The sequence below is a fragment of the Podarcis bocagei genome, assembly GCF_964188305.1.
Source record: "Podarcis bocagei genome assembly, chromosome: 17".
NCBI lineage: Eukaryota > Metazoa > Chordata > Lepidosauria > Squamata > Lacertidae > Podarcis > Podarcis bocagei.
In genome coordinates, this window is record NC_138143.1 from 34,644,540 (window position 1) to 34,672,314 (window position 27,775).

Below are 27,775 nucleotides of genomic sequence, written 5' to 3' on the forward strand. Positions count from 1 at the left end.
GGCATGCTCTGGTCCAGGGGGTCACGAAGAGGCGGACACGACTAAACGACTAAACAACAACAGAACCTACTGGCATCCTGTCTCACGCCGAACATAACACAAATCAAACCAATCCAGGCGAGCGGGCGGAAGGGAATCAGGGGGTGGAGTTTCCAAGTCAGCCTTTTTCTCCCAGCGCTTATTCCCAGCGCCAGCTCCGAGCAGGAATTAACAGCAGCAGCCGCGTCCCGTCGAGTCCTCCCCGCGATGTCGCGTCTCGCCTCCACGCCGCCTTGCCTCCTCCTGCTGGCCTTCTGCTGCTGCTCCGCGTCCCAGAGCGAGCCCTCGCCCTCGGCCGGCTGCCCGCCGTGCGCCCCGTCGTCCGAGTGCCCGCCGCTGCCGGCCCGGGGCTGCCCTCTGGGCAAGGTCCGCGACGGCTGCGGCTGCTGCTGGCAGTGCGCGCGGGGCGAGGGCGAGGCGTGCGGCGCCGGGTCTCCGTCGGCCGGGCCCGCTGTGGGCTGGGGCCGCTGCGCCACCGGCCTGGAGTGCCGCCGTCGGCGCAAGGGCCAGCCGGGCGTGTGCGCCTGCAAGAGCCGCTACCCGGTGTGCGGCAGCGACGGGCTCACCTACCCCAGCGGCTGCCAGCTGCGGGCGGCCAGCTTGCGCGCCCAGAGCCGCGGCGGGCGCCCCGTCGAGCAGCGCAGCAAGGGGCCTTGCGAGCAAGGTAGGGGGCGCCGCTTGCGACGGGAGCTTGGGACATGGATTTATGGGGGGGCAGCCTTTATGTTAGGGGGCAGAACAGTTATTTGCAATGCAATTGGTTACTTTTTATTATTATTTACTCGATGGGGAGGGCAGCTGCCCCCTGCACCCCCGGCTACGCCCATGGCTTGGGAGGAAGCGGGTGGGGAACAGCTTTGGGTGGATCCCATCAACGGACCGTTGAGTCCCGTATCCAAGCTTGCTCCTCCGGCCAGCCAGATGTCTGTAAGAAGCCCCAGAGCAGGACCTGTGATTCCCAGCAAATCAAGGGTGCCAACCCGAGTTGAATAAAACATTGTGGGTCAGGTAAGCCCAGCCTCGCATCATCATAAAATGCGCACACAAACCATTGGAATGCCTCTTTCACTTACACACAGATGGGCTTTATCCCCCAGAAGGCATGACTACAGTGGTACCTTGGGTTAAGAACTTAATTCGTTCCAGAGGTCCATTCTTAACCTGAAACTGTTCTTAAACTGAAGCAATGGCGCCTCCCGCCGCCGGTGCACTGCCACTGCGTGATTTCTGTTCTCATCCTGAAGTAAAGTTCTTAACCCGAGGTACTATTTCTGGGTTAGCAGAGTCTGTAACCTGAAGCGTCTGTAAACCGAGGTACAGTGGTACCTCAGGTTAAGTAATTAATTCGTTCCAGAGGTCCGTTCTTAACCTGAAACTGTACTTAACCTGAAGCACCACTTTAGCTAATGGCGCCTCCCGCCGCTGCACCACCACTGCGTGATTTCTGTTCTTATCCTGAAGCAAAGTTCTTAACCGAGGTACTGTTTCTGGGTTAGCTGAGTCTGTAACCTGAAGCGTCTGTAACCCGAGGTACCACTGTACTGCAGCCAATGATATGGAACTAAACATGGGTCTGTGGGTTTGCTCAGTAGACTCCCAGGACATGTAAATGGTAGGTGAGAGAACCTGTTGATTAGTCAGCTTTCGAAATAAAATTCCAGGGCTTGGGTAAAGCTGGATGACAATTTAAACTTTCTTTATTGTTATTTTAATCCCATCAACTTGAGGGAGGGGTGGCCCCCTCAAATATTTTATGGGGGGCAAAGCGACCTCAGACCCTAGGAGTTAGCTCCTATGCTACAACTAGAGGTTGGATGGCCATCTGACATGGATGCTTTAGTTGAGATTCCTGCATCGCAGGGGGGTTGGACTAGATGACCCTTGGGGTCCCTTCCATCTCTACAATTCTGTGATTCTAACTGGCGTTCGCAGGCATACTGCCTCTAACCCTGACGACAGCCAGGTACCTTACATGAGTTTGGGGGGAGGAGCCAAGATGGCGTCTTTAGAGGAAGCATTGATTTGAGCTCCGCGTTAGTTGTGCGGTTTTTATTAGTTTGTATTAGTTTTTACTAGTTTTATCAGCTTTTTATTAACTTTTACCAGTTTTAGTTTATCGCTTATCTTTTTCTTAGTTATTTTAATCACAAAGTTTAAGCCATGAGTTTGCCTAGTCCTCTTTTAAAGCCGTCCCATTGGGTGAAAGACACACATCCCAAGTGTTAAGTCTTAATTTTAAAACTCAGCCCCTCTGAACTTGGTAGGGTTTACTTCTGAAGAAACATGAATAGGTTTGGGCTGTATGGTAGCTACAGTGTCGTATCTGCAAATAAGTCCCATTGAGCTGGGTTGGGTAAGAATAAAGGTAAAGGGACCCCTGACCATTAGGTCCAGTCGTGGCCGACTCTGGGGTTGCAGCGCTCATCTCTCTTTATTGGCCGAGGGAGCCGGCATACAGCTTCCGGGTCATGTGGCCAGCATGACTAAGCCGCTTCTGGCGAACCAGAGCAGCGCACGGAAACGCCGTTTACCTTCCCACCAGAGCGGTACCTATTTATCTACTTGCACTTTGACGTGCTTTCAAATTGCTAGGTGGGCAGGAGCAGGGACCGAGGAACGGGAGCTCACCCCGTTGCAGGGATTCAAACCGCCGACCTTCTGATCGGCAAGTCCTAGGCTCTGGTTTAACCCACAGCTGAATTATGACTGTGTATTGCACTTCCAGCAATGAACTTCGGGCAAATGGGAAGGGGAAATGACTTGCCCAGGATCACCCACTGAGTTTCATGGCTTTGAATCAGGCTGTAATTCTATAAACATACCTGGGAATAAGTTCATTGTTACTTCTGCAAGGTCTGCCATTGTGGGCTCCCCTTAAAAATAATCCGGTGACTGCCATTCAGCACTGGGCCCCAGCTGGTACCAGTTTATTTTCCCATTATGCCCCAGGGTGATGTGCTTATTATTATTGTTATTACTATTATTGGAAATTCGAAGGGTGGCTTACTGGTTGCTGATTCAGAAGGCAAAGACAGACAGATGCTCGTGAAGAGAGATGCTATGTGTGTTGCTTTTGTACTCCTTGCCTCTACACCCTTTTATTTATGTTGTATACTGCCGGCATGTCCAACAGGTAGATTGTGATCTACTGATAAATCACTGGACGTCTGTGGTAGATCACTGGTAGATCACTAGCTCCCCACCCTAAAAAAAGCTCAGCATGACCTGAACCCCCCAAAAGGGGGTAGATCACAGCCACTTTTTAACTCTGTGAGTAGATTGCAGTCTCTTGGGAGTTGGCCACCCCTGTTGTAGAGGAACAGACCACCCCTCTTTCTATGGCCAGGCCTGCCTTTAAGCCCTCCAGCCACCATTGCTTCTCCAGCCCTCAGAGCAGAGGTGGTGCAGGCGCCATACTCTGCCAAGCTGTTTTTCCCAGAACGCTGTTGGGGGGAGAGCACTCGATTTGTTTGTTTTTGGTCTGAGGCTTGTGTGGGAGCCTTGGAAAGGAGCCCTGCTCTTAGTTTCTCGGTGATGGGCTGCAGTGCGAGGAAGCTGCAGCTCCCTTCCTTTATAAAGTAACACGATGTCAGGTCTGCTTCTTTAAAGCAGAGTGTGGCCATAGATGGGAGGAAGTGGGGATAAATGGATCTGGGTAAAGGAGGCAGAGTGGGGGGTGTGGGGAGGCTCCAAGACCAACCTGGCTGAGGGGATACATGCCTCAGTTACATCGTGATTGGCTTATTGCCATGCGCTGTTCAGGGAGCTAAGTTTGCAGAGTCACCAGATGCTTCAATTGGTCCAGCATATTATACCCTCCAACATTTCTCCAATGAAAATAGGCCATCCTATTAAATATTATTATTGACGAAAGAGTTTTCCGTTTTGGAGGTGCTTCACAAAACGAATTTCCTATGGGCTTGCTTCGCAAGACGACAATGTCTTGCGAGTTCCTGCTGGTTTTTTCCCTCCCCCCCCCCTTTCTAAGGCGCTAAGCCGCTTATCAGCTGATCCGATCAGCAGATAAGACGCTAAAAGCCGCTAATAGCGCTAATCCGCTAATCCGTCAATGGGCTTGCTTCGCAAGACGAAAAAACCGCTAGACGAAGAGAATCACAGAACAGATTCTTTTCGTCTTGCGAGGCACCACTGTAAATTCTTTGTTTTCCTTGGCAGGTCTTGCCCTACAATCCCTAACAAAAATGCTTCTGGTTTTTTAACAACTGTCCTTTTAAACATTTTCTTCAATTCATGATATATCATTTCCCAGAAATGTTTAACTTCTCTACATTCCCACAACATATGATACAGATGTCTTCTAAAGGTTGTATAGTTACTTATCTCCTTGGTTCAAGTCACATAACTTCCGTATCCTCCAACATTTCTCTGATGAAAATAGAGACGTCCTAAGGAAAAGTAAGACATTCTGGGATAAAATCAGGAGCTGTAAATCTAGGACTGTCCCTGGAAAATAGGGACACTTGGAGGGTTGGCAGGTCACTTCCAGGCACGATTCAAACTTTTAAAGCCATGCCAGGGAACGTTCTGGTCAATCTTCCATTCTAGTAGTGGGCGGAGCGAGATGGAAAAGTGGGTGGAGCATAGGATATTAAGTTTTACCTTTGTATAGTAGGCTAGTTTCTACACACTTGTACACCCTTCTCCGTCCAGGCAAGGGAGAGTCATTATGAGAGCTGAAGAGCACATTCGAGACAGGCAAAAACAACTCGAGGGGTGTGTGGCCTGCAGAAAGTATCAAGGGCCAGATAGGCAGACCTGGAGGGCCTGATTGAGACCCCTGGAGGGTCATAAACTGCCCTCCTCCTCTTTGGTCCTTTGAAAAGGGGAGGAAAGGCCTTTGCTGTCTCTCCCCACCAGTGGTACGGACGAGAGACAGGGCTTTGTCGGTGGCTGCACCGATATTGTAGAAGATCATGCCTCACAAGATTCAGGTGACCCACTGTCTGATGGTCTTCCGCCTGTGAGCGAAGACGTTTTCATTCCAGCAGGCTTTTTTGCCTGGCCTGGTAGTTGATGGATTTAAATCATCACGTGGTGGTGGTGTTGCTGATGTATTTATTAACTTATATACTGCTTAATGCCAAAATAGGCTTCTAAGCAGTTAACAAAGTATAAAAACCAAATTGCACAAACCATTAAAATATAAATATCCATAATTAAAATACCCACTAAAACAGTGCCATTAAAACAAGACAGTCAATTAAAAATGGGAGAATGTTTTACTTGTCTCTACTATATTTGGCATTGTTGTTTGATTATGTTACTCTTAACCGTTGGAAGCCACCATGAGCAAGGCTTATGCATTAGAATGTGTTGTGTAGAAATTATTGCATGACTAATTCTTGCAACATTTCCCCTGCTGAGTTGGAGATATACTGCCTTTGAACATGGACGTTCGATTCAGCTGTTGTGATTAATGGTCGTGGACAGGCCTATTCACCATAATTTTATCTAATCCTTTTTCAAAGCCCTTTAAGCTTGTGGCCTTCGCCACGTTGTGTGGCAGTAAATTCCCTGACTGAATTATGTGTTGTGTGAAAGAGCACTTCTTTTTGTCCATCCTTGAATTCCAGCTGTCCAGCTGTTCTAGTTTTAAAATGCCAAAATAGCTGATGTTCTTCCCATGACTTGGTGCTAATGAGGCTAACAGCAAAGGGAAAGCAGTTCTGCTAGCAAAACATTCATAATATCTGGAGGTTAAGCACTGCCAAATTTTCAGAATGGAAAGATAATAGAGCCTGCGGGAATACAAACCAGCCTGAATTATGGTAAATTGCTCTCTTTCCCTAGGCAGAACCTGATTTGACACCTCTGGTTTATCTTCATATATATATATATATATATATATAGTCTTTTCTGTTTCCCCCTCCTGAGTTCACCCTACCTGCCTTGCTGTTCCCAGGACTTGTTTGGGAGTCTTTAAAATGTCTGATGTTCCATTTATCCATTTCTGGAGGCAGATTAAGGAGGCAGATTATGTACAAAAGTCACCAAGTTCACTTATTTTAACAGTTGAGTTCTTTTTAGACTCCTTGGGTGAATATCATCAGCACCGAACCAATTTACTGGAACTGATTTACTGAAGACTCGTCTCACATGTGGCCACTTGATCAATTAGATCTGGGGATCCAGCACTTTTACAAGTGCTGTATAACATTAATTCCACACTTGCAAGAAATCGATATTTTTAGTGTGGCAGAATATGAAGATCTCCGGCACTCCCCCCTGATTAATATTAGGCAAGTACCTATGTTGTACTTACTGATTTATACGGCTGCTAAAACTTCTTTGTTTAGGCAAGCCTTACCTAAGCATGTAATTTCGTTTTGTATGTTTGTTCTTAAAACTGTTGACTTTAACTATATTTTGATAAATGTCCACTGTTTTAAAGTTAGTTTTTATTCTTTCTAATATTTTACACTCTATTATGTAAGATATTATGTAAGACCAGAAGGTCGGCGGTTTGAATCCCTGTGACGGGGTGAGCTCCCGTTGCTTGGTCCCTGCTCCTGCCCACCAAGCAGTTCAAAAGCACGTCAAAGTGCAAGTAGATAAATAGGTACCGCTCCAGCGGGAAGGTAAATGATGTTTCCATGTGCTGCTCTGGTTCGCCAGAAGCGGCTCAGTCATGCTGGCCACATGACCCAGAAGCTGTCTGCGGACAAACGCTGGCTCCCTCGGCCTGTAGAGCGAGATGAGCGTGCAACCCCAGAGTCGTCCGCGACTGGACCTAACAGTTAGGGGGTACCTTTACCTTTTTATGTAAGATGCTTTAGATATATTTTTGGTATATAAATCTTGCTAAATAAATAAACTGCTGATTAATTTGTGGATCTGGAAACCTTTCATCGTTTCTCCTTGGTGATGTCTTCCGATTTCCCCATACCTTCTCTTAATTTAGTCAGCCTTCTCAGCCCCATGCACCATGGGAGGGGGGGTATTTCAGTGGTTGCAATCCTAAGCAACACTCTTACAAGATGTGACATGAATCCTGGCTCTTCGTTTGTCATCATAAATCTAAAGGTAAAGGTAAAGGGACCCCTGATCATTAGGTCCAGTCGTGGCCGACTCTGGGGTTGCGGTGCTCATCTCACTTTATTGGCCGAGGGAGCCAGCGTACAGCTTCTGGGTCATGTGGCCAGCATGACTAAGACTCTTCTGGTGAACCAGAGCAGCGCATGGAAACGCTGTTTACCTTCCCGCCAGAGCGGTACCTATTTATCTACCTGCACTTTGACGTGCTTTCGAACTGCTAGGTTGACAGGAGCAGGGACCGAGCAATGGGAGCTCACCCCGTCGCGGGGATTCAAACCACCGACCTTCTGATCGGCAAGTCCTAGGCTCTGTGGTTTAACCCACAGCGCCACCCGCGTCCCATAGTCATAAATATACTTATTGGCAAACAAGCTGCCAATTAGAGGTGCTTTCTTCTGTGTAAAAGAATGGCATTGTTTCCCTCCAAGAAAGTTTGCTTAGGAATGGGACTTAAATGCGGTTGTTCGGAGAGGACCATTAATTTGTGGGGAAGCTGCCTATAGAAAACAGGGCACAACGGGGGGAGCTTGTTGGCATCCATCTGTCACAGAAGACAATGGAGGAGTGTGCCTTTGGGGGTGAGGTCAAGCTGTTGGAAGGTTGCAACACCTGCTCTGGTTGTGTAGACTAGTGCAGGACAGAGATGTTTTGCACCTGGGGCAGATGAAGACATCCGGTTGTGTTGCCATGGTGTTTTCTCTCTCTGCTCTCCTCCTTTGTTGTTGTTTAGTTATTTAGTCGTGTCCGACTCTTCGTGATCCCATGGACCAGAGCACGCCAGGCACTCCTGTCTTCCACTGCCTCCCGCAGTTTGGTTAGACTCATGTTTGTAGCTTCGAGAACACTGTCCAACCACCTCGTCCTCTGTCGTCCCTTTCCAGGAAGTCTTCTCTTCTCATGAGGTGGCCAAAGTACTGGAGCCTCAGCTTCACGATCTGGCCTTCCAGTGAGCACTCGGGGCTGATTTCCTTAAGAATGGATGTGTTTGATCTTCTTGCAGTCCATGGGACTCTCAAGAGTCTCCTCCAGCACCATAATTCAAAAGCATCAATTCTTCGGCGATCAGCCTTCTCTATGGTCCAGCTCTCACTTCCATACATCACTACTGGGAAAACCACAGCTTTAACTATACGGACCTTTGTTGGCAAGGTGATGTCTCTGCTTTTTAAGATGCTGTCTAGGTTTGCCATCGCCTTTCTCCCAAGGAGCAGGCGTCTTTTAATTTCGTGACTGCTGTCCTAGTGGTCATTTATTCTCTAGTTACTGCTATAGACTTCTCCCTGGTCTTTATAGCTGAGGAAGCTGTGTTGAAGTGAAATGTTCTGGAAGGCCTGCAGACGCCATGTTGGTAGTTAAGATAACCCCCAAAATAATTGGTTGTTGATTGCAAGAAGGAGCTCAGAGATGTTTACGTTTCCTTGCTTTGATATATGCTAATGGGCTTGCTTTGAGGTTGTGCTTATCTGTGGACCGTAGGATGCTGGGCTCTTGGCCCAGGGAGGAAGAAGTTTTGGATAGCTACCACTTGTGACCTCACCAACAGTGTTCAAAACTCCCATTTTGTGACAGGGAATTTCATTAGTGCGAGCAGTTTCTGAGCTCTGGGCACAGTACTGCGCCTAAGATTTCAGATTAAAACTGCAGAGTGGACGGAAAGGAGGACCTTTTTCTGCCTCTCCACTTCCATCTACTCTCTGAAGACTGGAGAAGAGACCCTCTTAAGAATATTAGGGAGGTGGGCAGGGGAAGGACTAGACAGTATAAGAAATGAACCTAATATTTTAGAGGCAGTTCATTCATTTTCGGCTTTGTATTTTTGTTATTAAAAAAGCGCACCTAGACATTCTGTTGTTGTGCCCATAACCTAGGTTTAAGGTGCCATTTAGCTCCTATCTTTCATATCTCAGTTTCTAACACTGCTCACCAGCCAGTTGTGATGGGAGGTTCTGGGCAGTGGGACAGGCTGCTTTGTGCATAAAGGATGTGTGAGCGTTTGACTGGGCGCAGACAAGTCATGCCAACCTTTCACTGTTGCAGTGTATGCGCAGGGTATGCAAAGGCAGCAAGGCTCTGCTTTCTTTAATAAAGCACTAGAAGTGCCCATTCTGGTGTTTTTGACATCTTTCTTTGGTATCCCTGCATCAAACCACTCACTCAGGCCTGCCTTTGGTTCAGAGCAGAAGAGCACATCAACTTGCGATACAGAATCCAGCCACTCGTGTGAGATGTTATCGCAATAGTTCTCAAACCATGTGTGAGTGATGTGCAGTTGCACGTTGGTCAGGGTTGCCAGCGAACCCATGCAATGTGTCCCCAAGACGCATTGTTCTTCACTGTTCTAGCTGTTTATTCCCAAGCCTGTTTTGTTTTTGTTTTGTTTTTCTGTTTTAGGCAACTTTGGTTGATTATCCTTTTCCCCTACATTTGCCTAATACACAAAAAATAGTGTGCATGTGGATATTTCATCCTTGGAAGGATAGCGTTTATCTCAATGACCATTTATTCTGATCTCTGCAGTGGAAAGAACTATCTGCAGTTCATGGCAGGTTAGACATTTGTGTGCAGTGAAAGCCCAGAGGGTCAGGCAAAGTTCTCCTTTCAAGGGTCCGGTTAAAAAGATATTTTGGAACTTCTGTCGCTGTGCATATTTTCCACAGGAAGTGTGGCAAATGGGACTGCACAGGCCCTCTTTTTGTGAGAGATTGCTTGCTTGCTTTATAAGTTGCTTGTCAGACAATGAATTTGAAAAAAAGCAACTTTCACTCTGGGAATATGTCGCTGAGCTCTCAGAAACTAGTCCTTGAGGAAGATGCTTTTACCAGGAATGGCCACATGTTAAAGAATGTTTAGTCCAGGTTTGAGGAACTTGTGACTCGCTAGACTGGTTGATTCCCCGTGGGCAGTTGCTGTCATTTAACAGAGGGCATTATCATAATCCACATTCTGCTTGAGGCAAGCTGTTTCTGAAGCTGGAAGGTGAATATTTTCACGCTGGCTTAAAGTGTACCCACCCTTGCATAATATCCTTGTTATTTCCATTGGGGAGATTTTATTTTTTACCCTGCTGTCATGACAGTGGAACTGTGCCAGTTTTTATGGTTAATAAGTCTGGGAATGTACCAGGGTTGCCGTCCTTAGGGCATGCCTTCTTCTCCCTCTCTCGTCTTTGAAGGTGGGTCCATTTGGGGGGCTTTGAGTATCCTCGTCCCAGTGACCCACTATTATTCTGGAAAATGAAATTTAAGCTTTTCCAATTGCAGCTAATTGACATTAAAGACTTGCTGGTTGTTTTGCTGTGCTCAGTCTCATGCCTGGCCTGGGAACATTCAAATCATCAAAGTAATGTAGGGAGGCAGGACCACACAGGCTAGAGATGTCCTGTAAGGCTTGGAGGAGAGGGCTCAGAGCAGGGGTCAGCAACCTTTTTCAGCCGTGAGCCGGTCCACCGTCCCTCAGACCATGTGGTGGACCAGACTATATTTTGGGGGGGAAATGAATGAATTCCTATGCCCCACAAATAACCCAGAGATGCATTTTAAATAAAAGGGCACATTCTATTCATGTAAAAACACGCTGATTCCTGAACCATCTGCGGGCTGGACTGAGAAGGCGATTGGGCCGCATCTGGCCCCCAGGCCTTAGGTTGCCTACCCATGGCTCAGAGGAAGCAAAATAGGTTGTAAGCAGAGAAGTTGCACATTTTATCCCCTGATATCAGTCCTGTACTGTTGTTTGAACATGGAGATCTGTTATTTGTTAGGGCCTGTTGAAGAAACATCAGTACGGTGCTGGCAGCAGAACATTTTGATTGTCTGGGGCTTATGAGATCAGGTGCTTGAGATTTTTCTAGGTATGTGTCAAGGGACCTTACGAAAGACTGTTTCCCTTGGTAACCCGAACTCCTGGGTCAGCTTCCTAGTGACTATGAGAGACTTCTTGGAGTTTTTGGAATACCTGCTTTTATAGGGTGAGAATGTGGGACGCAAGTAAGCATCTATAGTCAGTGCTAACTGACCCAAGAAGAATCTGCAGAGCACTCAGAAATAGCGAACTCCTAGCCACGAACATCCAAGCAACTTCTAGCTACCTCCCAAATAGCGGCTAGGAATGTTAATGTGAAGAGCTGCACCTATTTTTTTTTCTGAGGCGATAAAAATGCAATGACTTTGAGGGAAGTACAGCTAAACATTTTAACTACACAGCTGTTTCTAGATACGGTTTTTATAGCCCTGGTTGGACCACTGAGCTGCAGTGTATACTTTTACCAAAGAAGTCTGGATCACAGCACCTCTTTCTGTTTACTTTTTTCCCATACACCTATATAAACTTAACATATACTGATAGCGAACGCAAGTGATCAAGTGTTTATCAATTTGGAAGACATACTGGGCCACCCAAAAACAAGATAGTGCTTTATGGGTGCCTTGGGACTTGATTAAGGATGCAGAAACCACCGCTTCATTTTTGGGTGGCCCAGTTTTCACTTCCTAAACTGATAGGCAGGAAAATCTAAAAATCCCAAAAAATTGGTCTGGACCTGGAAGCTTCTAAGATATCAGGAACGGGGTAGGGGAGCGGCAAAGCATATGCCCACGCTGCCCAGGGTGGGTGTGCTCCCGAGGGGTGTGTGGCGTGAAGGGTGCCCTCAGGCGCAGGATAGCCACTCGGGTGCCCGGCGTGGCGCACGTGCCCTGCAGCCGGGGACGGAGCAAGCTGCCCATGGCAGACATTCGGTGTGCCACCCGCCCACGACTCCCCCAAGCTGTCAAAACAAAGGGGGAAGGGGGAAATTGAAATACTTTATTGTCACTTGTACAACTTGTATACAGTGAGATTACATGAGCACCCCCCACTCAGCTCTCTTAGTCTTAATTCCCCTCCTTTACTGATGCACACCCACCAAACCCAAAAGTCAGTTGCCCTGTTGTTATCTTTTCATTCAGCAGCCTGACAGCCCAGGGATAGAAGCTGTTCTCTACCCTGTTGGTGCGACTAATCCTGCTTCTATATCTTCTGCCTGAGGGCAGGAGATCAAGAAAGTGCCGGCCAGGGTGTGAATAATCCCTGGGAATTTCCCTCACTCTCCTGAGGCAACGTTCTTCCGCTATTTCATCCAGCGGATTCACGGGACAGCCCATAATGTCTTGTGCTGTATTCACCACCCTCTGTAGGCACTTCCTATCAGTTGATGTGAATGCCGCCGGCAAAGCAGCACAGCTCCACCCCTTACCCCGATGACTCGGGGTAGGCTTGGGAGTCGCGGGCGGGCGCTGCGCTGAATGTCACCCCCCTCAGTGGGGGCAGTCATGGCAGTCTTTCCCCCCTTCCTACGCCCCTGGGGTAGGGTGGGGCTCTGGAGGTGGAAGGGAAGAAGTAGAAATTGGCCTTAGGAATCTTATGAGAGAGGGAGAAAAAGTATCTCTTATCTACAGTGGTACCTCAGGTTACAGACCCTTCAGGTTACAGAATCCACTAACCCAGAGGTAGTACCTCGGGTTAAGAACTTTACCTCAGGATGAGAACAGAAATCCCCCGGCGACAGGAGGAGGCCCCATTAGCTAAAGTGGTGCTTCAGGTTAAGAACAGTTTCAGGTTAAGAACGGACCTCCGGAACAAATTAAGTTCTTAACCTGAGGTCCCACTGTACTTTCATCATGCCATGCGTAATTTTTTTAACTTCTATCACCTCACCTTTAACTCACCTTTTCTCTAAACTATAAAATCCCAAACACTGCTATTTTTCTTCATAGGGGAGACACTGCATCTTGGTTGCCCATTTCTGGTCACACCCCCCCCAACTCCATCTACTTCTTCCCTAACTTCTCACATGAAACTCTGTGGTGTTAGCCTAATGATGGAGGGCGCGGAGAAAAGATATAACCTTTGAGAAGACACCCCCCCCCCCATGTTTCACAATGCTGCGAATGTCTGGTCACTCAGGGCAACAGGGCTTCAGTTCCAGTAATCCTCTAAACATGGGCTTTAATTCCGAATAAACATGTGCTTTAATTCCAAATATTTTCTGGAAAGCCTGCATGTGACCTTTGCTGAACCAAGTCCTTTGGAACGATGCCCGTTACACAGGCTTCTTGTGGGAGTTATGATTCTTTCTTTTACTCATTTAATGCATTTTTGTTGAGACGAAACATCCGGCAGAGTATTTTTTAAAAAGGTATATGAGGAAGAACTCCTGTCAAGTCTCTGTAAATCTAGCTGGCATTGTTTTCAGACAAACTACTTTATAATCAGTTACAGATGAAGAGATTTCTCCCCCTGGGAAACGCCTAACATGAGAAGGGCGTTTTTGATTGCCTCGACCTCCCAGGTGCCATAACACAACTTGACAGCAACGAGGCCCTGCATATTAATCCTGCTGCTTGTTATCCGTGGCTCACATGATCGCTCTGCGTGCTGCAGTAGGCGGCCGTGATTCTGGAATGAAAACTATGAAGAGTTCCCACGGATTGGGTCTCTTGTAGAATAAGCAAGCTGGGAACAGTCTCTCTGACTTCAGCCGTCAGAGGTGCTCGATCAAACGCTTCTTCTGGAAATCAGCAGTGAAGGACTCCTAGGAAGAAGTTCCTAGAACTAAATAAGAAGGTTTGCAGCACCTGCTAGTGATTTCTAGCAACCTCCATTCAACATCCTGGGTGTGGCAAATTCGCAAGCACAGAAACTTTGGTTTTGCACTGGGCCAATTATAGCTGCAAAACTTTGTTCAAGATGCACATCCTTTTCATTATCATGTGTTATTGCTTGCACACTGGGCGCTAGGGCTCTAGTAGCTATTCAGTAAATGTGATTTCTAAATTGATATTGGGGGTTTTGATACGGTAGAAGCTTCACTTAAGAAAATGTTTAGAATGTGCAAACTGCCACTGTTTTAAAAAACCTAATCGGCATGAATGATTCTCTTGACAGCTGTGTCTTTAGATGACTTTCCTCCTTTTTCTACTGTTCCCTTCCTGAATCACATGGGAAAACTCACCTGGTGGCAGACCTTTCACATTTGCTATTACTGGACTCAATTGTGAGGAAAATTTAAACAAGCTAATTTTTTGCAAGCAGCAAGAAAAATCCTCCAAAGTGGAAGACAGTTTTTGACCATAAAGACATTTAAAGAAAACAACCAAGAAAATAGTTTTGGATCAGTCTTTCACAACTAGCTTTCAATTCATGAAGATTCCAAATTTATTTGCATTTGTCTTCCCAGTGAAATTTACAACCTGGGACTAATTTTAAACAATAATGAAGGGAACAATGGGAGAAGGAAGAACACAGGGCAGTTGTGTGCTCTTTTGTCTTGGCATTAAGGGAACCATTAAAAGAGAAAGTGATATATTTGGTGGGCTGTTTCAGCCTCTGGAAGCAGAAACGGTAGATGCTAAATATTATCTGGGGTAGCTGTTAGCATCAGAGTTGAAAAAGGGGAAATTAATGAGTTTTAAAACAGTGCAGTTGGTATGACCGTAGGATTGCAATGGGGACCAGAGTTGGCTGAGGCTTTGCTTGCTGGTATTGACCTGTTTCAGGTGGCATTGTCCCAAATGGAAGCTATGTTTGAGAGAATTGTGGCGCTGTGGGTTAAACCACAGAGCCTAGGACTTGCTGATCAGAAGGTTGGCGGTTCGAATCCCCACAATGGGGTGAGCTCCCATTGCTAGGTCCCTGCTCCTGCCCACCTAGCAGTTCGAAAGCACGTCAAAGTACAAGTAGATAAATAGGTACCGCTCTGGTGGGAAGGTAAACGGCGTTTCCGTGCGCTGCTCTGGTTCGCCAGTAGCGGCTTAGTCATGCTGGCCACATGACCCGGAAGCTGTACGCCGGCTCCCTCGGCCAATAAAGCGAGATGAACGCCACAACCCCAGAGTCGGCCACGACTGGACCCAATGGTCAGGGGTCCCTGTTACCTTACTTAAAGACAGACTATAGCTCTCCTAGAAGGTGCAATCCAGATGAGGAAACATTGACGTGAGATGCTCACTTGTCAGGCACAGGCAACCAGACTTACAAGTCAGATGTCAGAGGAGCCAATGAGTTTCTGTCTGCGTTTCTTGTGTCCTGCAAGGGAGTGGTCCGTGTCTGTAGAACAGTGCAGCCTTTCAGAAGTTGTGACTTCGTACGACAGGATGCAAGTGCGCCACTGACATCCTGCAGTGTACCAAACTGTTCCATAGAAACACAAACTATAATTGGCATTTCCTGTCCCATGGAGATGACAACATTGCTTTTCCATGCATGGGATGATGGGCCCACACGTAATGGTGTTTGCATTGTTAAAAAACAATTCTAACAAAGTATGCAGTCTTCATTACATACTGTTCATTTTGGCCAGGGCCGGATTTAGGTCTGATGAGGCCCTAAGCTACTCAAGGTAATGGGGCCCTAAAAGTCTGGAACGGATTAATCCATTTTGTGTTGCTTTCTATGGGAAAGCACACCTCGGTTTTGGAACACTTTGGTTTTGGAACAGACAAAGTTTGAGAACCAAGGTACCACTGTATATAGAAATGAGCAAACCAGTGACATTTTAGGGAGCAGGCTAGCAGGCGGGGCCCATTACTTACATCATAGGAGCCTACACAACACAAAACATTGTTGCTGTATGTAGGTTTTACTTTATTTGTTTTTTATCATATTTTGGAAATGTACATTCAGGTTTTTTCCCTTTAAATTTTTTGGGGGGCCCCAAAAAAGTGGGGCCCTAAGCTATAGCTTGTTTAGCTTATACGTAAATCCAGCACTGATTTTTGCAGCCATTCGTATGTTGCCATCTCCAAAGTCTGTATATTTAATTGCAATTCTGTAGAAAGGAATGCTAATCTATACATCCCATGTTGCCCAAGGCAGTGCAGGAACTGACTAAGGGGTTCCCTTCTATTACCGTAATTATTTTACCAATAACATAGAAAATAGAAAAACATAAACAGACTTTTGTCAGGCTCAAACTTTTAGCTCACAACATCTTCACTGGCTACCTGTTTGTGTCTTGGCTCATGCTAGCATTGGCCTTCATAGCTGCAGGCCCAGTTTAGCAGACTATCACACTGATATTTGTCCATCGTCCCCGTCAGCAGTATCAGCAGGAAAAATTTTTAGCTCCAGGTATGTGTTGCATGGGGACGTGGGCACAGAGCCTAGGACCTGCCAATCGAAAGGTCGGCGGTTCAAATCCCCGCGGCGGGGTGAGCTCCCGTCGTTCGGTCCCAGCTCCTGCCAACCTAGCAGTTTGAAAGCACATCAAAGTGCAAGTAGATAAATAGGGACCGCTTTCTAGCGGGAAGGTAAACGGCGTTTCCGTGTGCTGCGCTGGTGCTGGCTTGCCAGAGCAGCTTCATCATGCTGGCCACGTGACCCGGAAGTGTCTTCGGACAGCGCCGGCTCCCGGCCTCTTGAGCGAGACGAGCGTGCAACCCTAGAGTCGGTCACGACTGGCCCTGACGGGCAGGGGTACCATTACCTTTACCTATGTGTTGCATGAGGATCAATGGCTGAATTGTTGATTACAGGATGGTTAGAAAGAGCACAAGAAATTGGGGTGGGGGTGAAGGGAAGGAGAGAAGGTTCAGTGTTCATTGTGCAAAAGCCACTTATTTCCACAGTAGAATCCTGAATTTCTGTGTTTCCCAGACTTGTGATTGCATATTTGTATTTCCCAGAGGGTCCCTTCAGGTCTAAATTCCTTTCTGCCTTGGGAAGGCTATCCAGTGGATCGTGGGCTTTCCTTGTGATCGTACAAGGCAACAGAGATAAATAAATGTCTTGTTACCAAAGTTGGGTGCCTCCCCCTCTCTCTGCCGAGCGGGGGCAAGAGCCCGTGGGGTTCCAGGCACTCACCCAGGGTCTGTATTCCTTTGGATAATCGAGACACAGTGGAGAACATCGTAGTTTTAAGAAATATGGTTTATTCTCCTATTGACACCTTCAGTCTGCATGGAGGGAGTCCAGATCTTACAGCATGGTCATCTCAAGTGGCGGTTGTTCCCCCACAGCAGTACAGCACTGGAGTCCAAGGCATCTCTCCCAGTCAGCCTTCAGCCAGCCTGCCCAAGATGGATCCCAGTCCTCCTTCCTTCTTCTTCTTCTTCCCAGCAACCCTTGCTCAAAACTCTCTTTTCCTGTCACCTCACACCCAGTTACCCTGGCAGCCTTCCCAATCCCCAGTCTCTGTTCACACCTGAGGACAAGAGGGGAATTCAATTCTCTTGCATTACCAATGGCCCTGTTTTGTTTCTTAATATTTAAATATTAAATTTTAATATTTAATCCTGTACTGTTTTTAACACTTGATTGGGAGCTGCCCAGAGTGGCTGGGGAAACTCAGCCAGATGGGCGGGGTATAAATTATAAATTATTATTATTATTATTATTATTATTATTGGCACTAGCTTGGCCAGGTCGTGTGTTGTTTTTTGCATAGGCTAGCCCAGGAACTCCTCTGCAGCTTGTATCTCTCCCTTCACGTTCCAAATCATCAATATTCTACCATTTATTAATTCCTAGGGTTTAGGACAGGCATGGCGAACCTTGGCCCTCCAGCTGTTCTGGGACTACAATTCCCATCATCCTTGACCATTGGTCCTGTTAGCTAGGGATGATGGGAGTTGTAGTTCCAAAACAGCTAGAGGGCCAAGTTTGGCCATGCCTGGTTTAGGAGGTCTGCACACACACACACACACCGCAAATGTATAACAATATCTTTCACTCAGCTGTTCAGCCCTGGGCTGTCTTGACATCGTGGTTTTGGGATGCCTTGGATTGGCAGCGCTTCTTCGCGAAGATTGCTGTAGCTGGCTTGAGTCCGAAGGTCTGTCTCTTCCCATGGCACTTACGGCCCCCCAGGGACCCACTTCCTCTCCAGCGCTGAAGCAGATCCGAGGGAAATAGAACAAAGGGTCACAACCCAGCCAACTCTGCCTAGCCAAAGAAAGAAGCTCGCGATTCTAGCCTGCGATCTAAAATCCAGCAGGGCCTTTCATGCTAAATAAAACTTTGGAGTGCTGCGAAAAGCTCCTACCACCACCCCTTTCCTTCTCCTAGGGCTCGGTTAGATATTTTGCTTGAAATCCATGGGCAGTGTTCATCAATTAGGAGTAACACAGTATTTTAGGAGGGGGAAATAATCTCCCTTACCCCGGGGGGGGGGGGAGACCTTAAAAGCAAGGTAAATGTTTCTTAGGGAGATATTGCCATTTATTTATTTATTTATCAAAAAAAATTATTGATTTTCCAAAATTTATAAACAAACTAACTAACATAAATCCTAACTGTACACAATCCAATCTTACTAACATTGTTAAGTGACTTCCTCAAATCCCCCTGGCTGAGTTTCAATGTATATCATTGTAACAGTTGTCCAAAACAGATTTTTCATAAAATTAACTTAATTGTTTAACATCTTTCTTCCTTTTCGTTTTAACTTTAAACTTCAAAACATTTCATTTTAACTTGAAACATCAAGTCTTCTATAACATCACATATTTAAATCCTAAACCTATCTGGTATTTGCAAGTATTTCTATTTAAATTGCCTTAGCATATTTAGCTAAATAGTCTTTGAATTTCATATAATTTATATCTGCTTATTTATTTACTTGGGGGAGGGAAAGCAACTTCTATCTCTTGTTGACATTTCTGGAAGCCACCGGAGGGCCATTCCCTTGTACAAAGAGTGATCGTGCAAAGGCAAGTCTGTACTGCCGATTACATCAGTGACGCAGCGGTGCTCGCAAACAGGAAACAGCTGTCCCTCTTTGCTCTCCCATCTCTGCTGCTTGGATGAGGTTGACCCTTGAAACTGGACAAGCAATAGTTCCTTCAAGAAGCTGGATACTGTCCGGCCAACCCATGGCAATTCGCCACCTGAGAGAGGGTTGTACTAGATCAGCCTTTCTCAGCCTTGGGTCCCCAGATGTTGTTGAACTACAACTCCCATCACCCCTAGCTAGCAAGGCCAGAGCTCAGGGATGATGGGAGTTGTAGTCCAACAACATCTCAACACAGGTTGAGAACTGCTGGACTAGATGATCCTCATGGTCCCTTCCAGTTCTATGACTCTGGTGCTCCTTTTAATTTTGGTCTATGCAAAGGACCTCTACCTTCTCCCTCCCTCCCCTGTTTGCCTAGATGTGTGTGCCTTATTTTTATTGTAAGTGCGTGGGCCCCTCCAGATAGTTTTATTTATTTATTTATTTATATCCCGCCCTCCCCAGCCGAAGCCGGGCTCAGGGCGGCTAACAACAATAAAACAGTATAAAAGTATAGCATAAACAACACTCTAAAACCATTCATTATAAAATTACTTAATTCAGGCCACTGGCAACCATTGGGCCAGAGCTCCACGAAGATTGCTGAGGGAGGGGGTCAGGCTGTGCCCTGGCCAAAGGCCTGGTGGAACAGCTCTGTCTTGCAGGCCCTGCGGAAAGATGTCAAGTCCTGCAGGGCCCTGGTCTCTTGTGACAGAGCGTTCCACCAGATCGGAGCCACAGCCGAAAAAGCCCTGGCTCTGGTTGAGGCCAGCCTAACTTCTCTGTGGCCTGGGACCTCCAAGATATCCTTTTTCTTGTGCATTCTGGGCTCCTGGTGGTTCTTTTCTGATCCCACATTCAATAATGTTTACACTTGCAAAGGTTTGGGGGTTGTCCTACTGCTTCATTTCCAACCAGGGCATGGCCTGCCGCTCCCTGCTGAAATCCTATAGCTTTTTGTACCACAAATGTTTCGGTTTATTTTTCTGTCCTCCTCTTTTTGCACTATACTACAAGAGTGTGTCTCTCTCCAGATGGCAATAATGCAATACAGTGGTGCCTCGCAAGACGAAAAGAATCCGTTCTGTGATTCTCTTCGTCTAGCGGTTTTTTCGTCTTGTGAAGCAAGCCCATTGACCGATTAGCGGATTAGCGCTATTAGCAGCTTTTAGCAGCTTTTAGCGGCTTTTAGCGGCTTATCTGCTGATCGGATCAGCTGATAAGCGGCTTAGCGGCTTAGAAAAAGGGGGGCGGGATGGAAAAAACCAGCAGGAACTCGCAAGACATTGTCGTCTTGCGAAGCAAGCCCATAGGAAATTCGTTTTGCGAAGCACCTCCAAAATGGAAAACTCTTTCGTCTAGCGAGTTTTTCGTCTTGCGGTGCACAACTGTAACATTGCGGAAGAATGGCTGAGCTCAGAAAGCAGAAGGAAGCGTTGATGGTCCAGTACCAACCAACCAGCTAGTTGGTTGGTTGGCTTCCGTCTGTCTTGGGATTAGAACCGAGGTGTGCACCTTTGAGGGTGAAGTCAAACTGCTGGAAGGTTGCAGTGCCTGCTATGACTGTAGAGACAGATATGGGAGAGACATGTTTTGTTGCAGTTGGGGCAGGTGAAGGTGTCTGGCTGTACTGATGTAGGTGTATCATGGCGTTTCTTCTCTCTGTGCTCCTCCCAGTGGTCATTCCTCTTCTTATTGTCTCCAGGCTCTGTGGTCATCTGCAAAGGATTCTCACATGGCAGAGTTGATGCTGCCAGCCTTCCTACCACGTTTGCAGACATCTTTGTAACGCAGAGTTGGTCTGCCAATGGGCTGTACACTATTGCTGCATCAATGGCACCTTGCAGAAAACACCCACCCCTAAACCCCAGTCTGGAGAGCTCTTGTAATGCCCTTAAGGAAAATATCTTGCTGAAGAGCACATCAGCAGGGTACAGCTCTTGGTTACAGCCCAATGAAGAAACAGCAGCTGAACTCTTGGAAATCCCCTGAACAATTGCTTGCTGTTGAGAGCAGGATTCCTTAAATAATACTTATTCAGTTTCAAGGCTGTATCTGTAACGTTCAAGTTATACAACAGAGCTCCCTGGAACAAATTGCAAGAACTTCAGTACAGTGGTACTTCTGGTTACGTACTTAATTCCTTCTGGGGGTCTGTTCTTAACCTGAAACTGTTCTTAACCTGAAGCACCACTTTAGCTAATGGGGCCTCCTGCTGCTGCACCGCCACCACGCGATTTCTGTTCTCATCCTGAAGCAAAGTTCTTAACCTGAGGTACTATTTCTGGGTTATTGGAGTCTGTAACCTGAAGCGTATGTAACCTGAAGTGTATGTAACCCGAGGTACCACTGTATAGTGGTACCTTGTTTTGAGTCCGCCTCATCGAGCGTCCATTTTGTCGAATGTCCGTGGCAAACCCAGAAGTACCGGAATGGGTTACTTCCAGTTTGTCGCTCGCACATGTGCAGAAGCACTAAATCGCGCTTCGTGCATGTGCAGAAGCACAAACCGCTCCGCGTGTGCGTGCAGAGCGGCGCTGTGTCGTGCGTCCTTTTTGCCTAGCGTGCGGGGCTCCAGAACGGATCCCGGTTGCAAAACAAGGTACAGCTGTACTCATTTTTTTATATCATAGGCACTTTGGGGCAGATGCTCAGTCAGCTAAGGAGGCACCCAACTATCTTAGGGACGCCACTCCAGATTTGTGTAAGGTTTACTCCTGAGCCATTTTTTTCTCCCAAAGATATCCCACAAGGCAACGGAGGTTTAGAGTCAGAGTTTTCCGTCTCCTAGATGGGCTACTGGTTCAAGTGTCAAAAGCCCAGGTAAAGAGGTGTGACTTCAGCATTCGGCAGAAGCTGTGCAATGAAGGTGCCAGGTGGACTTTTGTGGGGAGGGAGTTCCACAACCATTTTGGCTGATCAGTAATGAAACAATACTGCTCAAGTTTAGCCAGATGACATATTGTTTACTCACTAACTTTTAAATAATTTGTGACAGTACAGTTGTACCGTGGTTTTCAAACAGTGGCCCATGTTCTCCTGTCCTGTCCCCTTTATAAAGATCTGAGGAATGAGATCATCACCCCACTCTTACTTACCATCCCAGGCCGCCCATCTGCAGCCACATTGTTCTTTCTTTTATCAGATCAAAATGATCAGACCACAGCAAAGGTTGCTAGGTTTATCGAGGGTGCAATGAGATTAAGGGCCACTATCTGAACAATAATCTTGGTCATTTGATTGCCCTTTTTACCCATTGTTGACTTCTTATTTGTATATATTGCTTGTTTTATGTTGCCATGGCCGTTGGCTAATGCAAATAAAGTTCATCTATCTAAAAACAAACAACAAACCGCTTAGTTCTCGAACGTTTTGGCTCCCGAACGCCGCAGACCTGGAAGTGACTGTTCCGGTTTGCGAATTAATTTTGGAAACTGAACGTCCGATGGGGCTTCCACAGCTTCCGATTGGCTGCAGGAGCTTTCTGCAGCCAATCTGAAGCTGCACTTTGGTTTCCGAATGTTTTGGAAGTCGAATGGACTTCTGGAACGGAAGTACAGCTGTACTCCATCCTATTAATTCCTGCCTGCATTGCCTGACTTTCTGACTTTCTCTTGTTTCCAGGACCATCCATTGTGACACCCCCAAAAGACATCTGGAATGTGACTGGGGCCCAGATTTTCCTGAGCTGTGAGGTCATTGGCGTCCCAACCCCAGTGCTTACTTGGAACAAGGTCAGTGACGTTTGATGTTAATTTTGAAAATGATCCGCTGAAATCAATGCAGTGCTTCACCAGAGCACTGCCAAGTTCTCCCAAGATCTGCAGAAGAGCACCTCCAATATCTCCTTCTCCCAGCTCCCATTGATTGATTCCACTGGGTGTCGTTGCATGGAAAGCCCTGGCGGGTTGTGTCCTCTGCAGGAGCACTTTGTGTGCTAACCTAGATAGGTAATTTTGACACAAGGAGGGATAGAGGAAGAGGGCAGGGGAATTTAGACAATTGGAAAGGTGCTGTTTTGAGCAATTAACCACTGAGAAAGGTGACTATAAACGCATTCCAGATGCATAAACAGAAGGGATTAGGACGGAACATGACAAAACAAGAATGAGGCTTGGAGGAGGGGAAATCCAAACTCGTTGCCAAGTCAAACACTCCCTTGGAGCTCTGCAAGCATAATTGAGATTACTGAAAGGGGAGTGCTTTTTTTATTTGTATTTTGCTATAATGACAACTGATAAAAATATTTGAGAGGGAGGTTTTTTTAACAACAGTTACTTGCAAAAACAAAGCTACCGACTCTGTGACCAAAAGAGATTGTGCAGTTTGTGGATAAGTAGAATAGATTCCCCACCCCATGCCTTGCTTCCCAGCACCTTTTCTCCCCGGTTAGTTTCTGTGCAAGCTCTGGGTTTCGTTCCTGTTTATCCTTCTAAAACCAGCTCTGTTGCACTTTACCATATTAGGGCCTCTGTAGGGAAGAGGCACAAGTATTAAGGAATGCCTCCTTCTGAGCTCAAGCATATTCTGAGCGCTTTGGAAACACGGAGATACGTTGCAAGTGCTCTCGCAATCTTCTGCCCATGCTGCTGTCTGCAGCCATGGGGCGGTTAGAGAGGAGGTCAGGAGAGCTCAACTGATAACAAAAGCATTCTTGGTTTCTTTGAGGTGGCTAAGAGTCTGCACGTTGTGTCTGAAGGCTCTCGGTTCCCTATTCCTATCCAACCCCCCAGGTTTCTGAGATATCTTTAGGCATGATTAGGGATTCTGTCCCTTTGGGATGGGGCAGCAGCAGCAGCAGCAGCCCTTGAAGAACCAGGTTTACACCCTGGGAACTTGCTGGGGTCCAGCTGTGCTCCTGAATGCTCAGGTCATTGCCATGGCCAGGAGTGCTTTTGCCTAGTAGCTACACCCTGTTCATCATAGCTGCTAGCCATGGGTGGGAATCAACTACTGTATTTTTCGCTCTATAAGATGCACCAGACCACAAGGCGCACCTAGTTTTTGCAGGAGGAAAACAAGAAAAAATATATTCTGAATCTCAGAAGCCAGAACAGCAAGAGGGATCACTGCACAGTGAAAGCAGCAATCCCTCTTGCTGTTCTGGCTTCTGGGATAGCTGCGCAGCCTGCATTCGCTCCATAAGACACACACACATTTCCCCTTACTTTTTAAGAGGGGAAAAGTGAGTCTTATAGAGCAAAAAATACGGTAATTGGTCCTGCCAGCAGAAGCCCCTCACAAGATCTTCCACTTGCACAATGGGCCTCCCTGCCAAAACTGGGGGTCAGGAGCACCCCCGGAACAGCGCACAGAGGAGGAGAGGGAGGGATTTTTCATTTGACAAGGCAATATGCATGACTTGACAGAGCTGTGGCCTTAATTGCAATGCTGAATTCTTCCCATAGAATTATAGTAAAGGTAAAGGTACCCCTGCGTGAAGGCGAGTCGTGTCCGACTCTAGGGTTGTGCGCCCATCTCACTTAAGAGGCCGGGGGCCAGTGCTGTCCGGAGACACTTCCGGGTCACGTGGCCAGCGTGACAAAGCTGCTCCAGCGAGCCGGCACCAGCGCAGCACACGGAAGCGCCGTTTACCTTCCCGCTAGAAAGCGGTACCTATGTATCTACTTGCACTTTAGGAGTGCTTTCGAACTGCTAGGTGGGCAGGAGCTGGGACCGAAAGACGGGAGCTCACCCCGCCGTGGGGATTTGAACCGCCGACCATGCGATCGGCAAGCCCTAGGCGCTGACGTTTTACCCACAGCGCCACCCGCGTCCCTTAGAATTATATTTCCTCCAAATGTGCAATTGGAGCGGGGGAACTTTTAATTTAACTCCAAGACTTTCCTCTCATCTGTCAGATAATTAAAGGCCAATATGGCGTCCAAAGAATGGAGCTTCTTCCAGGTGATCGGGACAACTTAGCCATCCAGACTCGTGGTGGTCCTGAGAAACATGAAGTGACTGGTTGGGTATTGGTAAGCTCCTGTTCTCTTTTCAGTTGAAATAATCAGAGTGGGTTGTATCCATCTTTAGTCCCCCACTTACATTACTAGACATGACTAACTTATGCCCATTAATTTTAAGGGGGTCTCCCTGTGATTATTCATAGCTGTCAGCTTACAGATTTGAAAATAAGGGACCAGCAGCCTCGAAAATAAGGGATCAGCAGCCAAAATAAGGGATTTTGGCTTGCCTGATACAGAAATCACGCACTCATGGAGCCATGCTGCTTTGGCTGCCACTGACCTTTAAAGCCCTAAACGGCTTCGACTCAGTACACCTGAAGAAGCGTCTCCATCTCCATTGTTCAGCATGGACACTGAGGTCTTCCTCCAAGGGTTTTCTGACTTTTCCCTCGCTGCAAGAAGGGAGGTTACAGGGAACCAGGCAGAGGGCCTTCTTGGTAGTGGCACCCGCCCTGTGGAATGCCTTTCCATCAGATGTCAAGGAAATAAAGAACACAAAACTTTTAGAAGATGTCTGAAGGCAGCCCTCTTCAGGGAGGTTTTTAGTGTGTGATGTGCTGTTTTTACTGGTTTTTTTGTTGGGAGCTGTCCAGAGTGGCTGGGGCAACCCAGTCAGATGGGCGGAATAATAATAATAATAATAATAATAATAATAATAATAATAATAATAATAATAATAATAATGGGATGGGAAGTTTCAAGATCACTTTTCCTCTTGACTTTTTGAGTGGAGTTTGGCCTCTGACATCTTGCTCAACTTCATTCAAATGGAGAAACCACTTGAGTTTTTTTACGATTGAGCGGCATAAAATTTGTTAAATAAAATGAATAAAGTGTGCGTGCGTGCGTGTGAGAGATATATTCCAGGTGAGGCTTAACTGGGTATATTTCCCTTCCAAGGTGAGTCTGACAACTTTTAAGTTAAGGAGCAGGGGGTTCCTTTGTATGGTGGCACTATTGGAATTTACTTCACAGAGACCCATTGAGCCAGCTCCGCTAGGGGCTTTCAGAAGGTAGAACTTGCCATTTATTTGGGATGCCTGCTGTGCCAAGTAAATAATTTGCTGCTGATTACAGATTCAATGGGCATTATATACTGTGATTGCATTAAAAGCCTGGAGAGCAGAAAGCTGGGCCACAAGTTATGGATTGGATCTGAAGAACAATAGGCACGCATCCACTGAGACTCACACACCCCTCCATGCTTTCTTGCCAAAGATGTGTGAAAGTCAGGATGATGCAAAACAGTACGTTTGGTGGGGTGGGTGGGGGTGGGAGAATCACCCCTGCACAAGGAGAAATGCCCAGCATGCCCCCATGGGGAACTTTTGGATTCATACCATAAAAAATAAATTTGAGAACACATGTTTTCCATCTAGAGATGAACAGCCTTCAGAACTGTTTCCAGGGTCTTGCTAGGCATCTTTTCAAGAAAGATATGAGACAAATGCAGATTCCTTCATTTTAAAACATTCCCATGCCCACAATTACTCGTTATTTACGTGTGTGTGTGTGTGTGTGTGTGTGTGTGTGTGAGAGAGAGAGAGAGAGAGAGAGAGAGAGAGAGAGAGATTCATATTCAAATGCTTTCCACTACAGTGGTACCTCAGTTTAAGAACTTAATTCATTCTGGAGGTCCGTTCGTAACCTGAAACTGTTCTTAACCTGAGGTACCACTTAGCTAAGGGGCCTCCTGCTGCCGCCGCTGCGTGATTTCTGTTCTCATCCTGAAGCCAAGTTCTTAACCTGAGGTACTATTTCTGGGTTAGTGGAGTCTGTAACCTGAAGCGTCTGTAACCTGAAGCGTCTGTAACCCAAGGTACCACTGTAATTGCAACAAAAACTGAAGTTGTTCCAATTGTTCATCTGGAAAATGTCTTGCAATGGATCTGGGGCAAGATACTTGGGAACAACTTCAGTTTTTGTTGCAATTACAGTGGTACCAGATTAACCAAGTATCCAGGATGCAGCCAATTATCATGGTTCTGTTTCAACAGATATCCCCTTTGAGCAAGGATGATGCTGGAGAATACGAATGCCATGCACTGAACTCCAAAGGAGAGGCAACAGCTTCTTCAAGAATTACTGTGGTTAATTCTTTACAGGAAATACCCACAAAAAAAGGTAGGGAGCTTTTTTGTGTGTGAGAGAGAGCGCACTTTACTGCATTGGGGCCAATATGAAAAGTCAACATGTGACTGGATATTAAAAAATGTGAGCCTGTTGACTTTAGTAGCATATCGTGTACAGTCATGTTTTAACATTTCCTACAAGAATTCAGAAAATCTGACGAGTTTCAATGGGTGTTCTTAAATGTCAAGACAACTGAAAATAAGGTGGTTTATTTAATTGACACAATGCAAAGTCATCAAGAAGGTGAAACAGGCTCCCACTCATGTCTGGAGCGGTTTTTCTTTCCTGGCCAGCTTAGCAAAGCAAGAGGATGGATTCATAGTTCCCACTAGTCCTGCAGGACATTGTAAACGGAGCTAGCAGGAGCCTGGAATGGAGACGCATGCTTGAGCATTGGCTATCACAACATTCAGTATCGCTTGCAGATGGGTCCCAGGTCAGGGCAAGAAATCATGCTTTTGTATATGCAGCCTAAAGACCCTGTTTATCTATTACTGGGGAGCTTTTACAGATATTTCTTAAAGCAGTATGTTTTGGGTTTTTGTTTTTTTGCTTAAAGGGAATTCACAGAGCTTCTCAGTTCTCTCACGTGCATTTCAAAGAAAACATAACCCTACTGCATTTATTTATTTATTTGCAGGAGACAGTGCTGAACTGTGAGATGTGAAGATTCTATATTGCACATGAAGAAGCAGAGGCTATCTCATCCATGCCAGGTTTATGTTAATCTCCCGGAAAACGGCTGTGTTTATTTCCCTTTCATGCCACCTCTACAGTTATTCATCCCTTGTATAATTTTTGCTAAAGTATCAATAAAATATTTTACAACGGA

At 46.5% G+C, this 27,775-nt stretch overlaps 2 protein-coding genes across 2 annotated transcripts in view; both read left to right on the forward strand.

Moving 5' to 3' along the window:
• Positions 1-27,775, forward strand: part of SRP72 (signal recognition particle 72) — a 216,911-nt gene that overhangs the window by 73,077 nt on the left and 116,059 nt on the right. The window lies entirely within an intron of this gene.
• On the forward strand, positions 180-27,775 carry IGFBP7 (insulin like growth factor binding protein 7). The gene is made up of 5 exons (XM_081176955.1): positions 180-703; positions 22,466-22,575; positions 24,703-24,819; positions 26,808-26,934; positions 27,584-27,775. Exons 1-5 carry the CDS (start codon positions 247-249, stop codon positions 27,601-27,603), a joined length of 831 nt encoding a protein of 276 aa, XP_081033081.1. The 5' UTR covers positions 180-246; the 3' UTR covers positions 27,604-27,775.

What these genes read in the sequence shown, in the direction of transcription:
- IGFBP7 (XM_081176955.1), top strand. Translation starts at nt 247, where the DNA reads ATGTCGCGTCTCGCCTCCACGCCGCCTTGCCTCCTCCTGCTGGCCTTC. An exon ending in CAAGGGGCCTTGCGAGCAAG is followed by an intron (nt 704 to 22,465) that starts GTAGGGGGCGCC and finishes TCTTGTTTCCAG; the next exon opens with GACCATCCATTGTGACACCC. An exon ending in AAGTGACTGGTTGGGTATTG is followed by an intron (nt 24,820 to 26,807) that starts GTAAGCTCCTGT and finishes CTGTTTCAACAG; the next exon opens with ATATCCCCTTTGAGCAAGGA.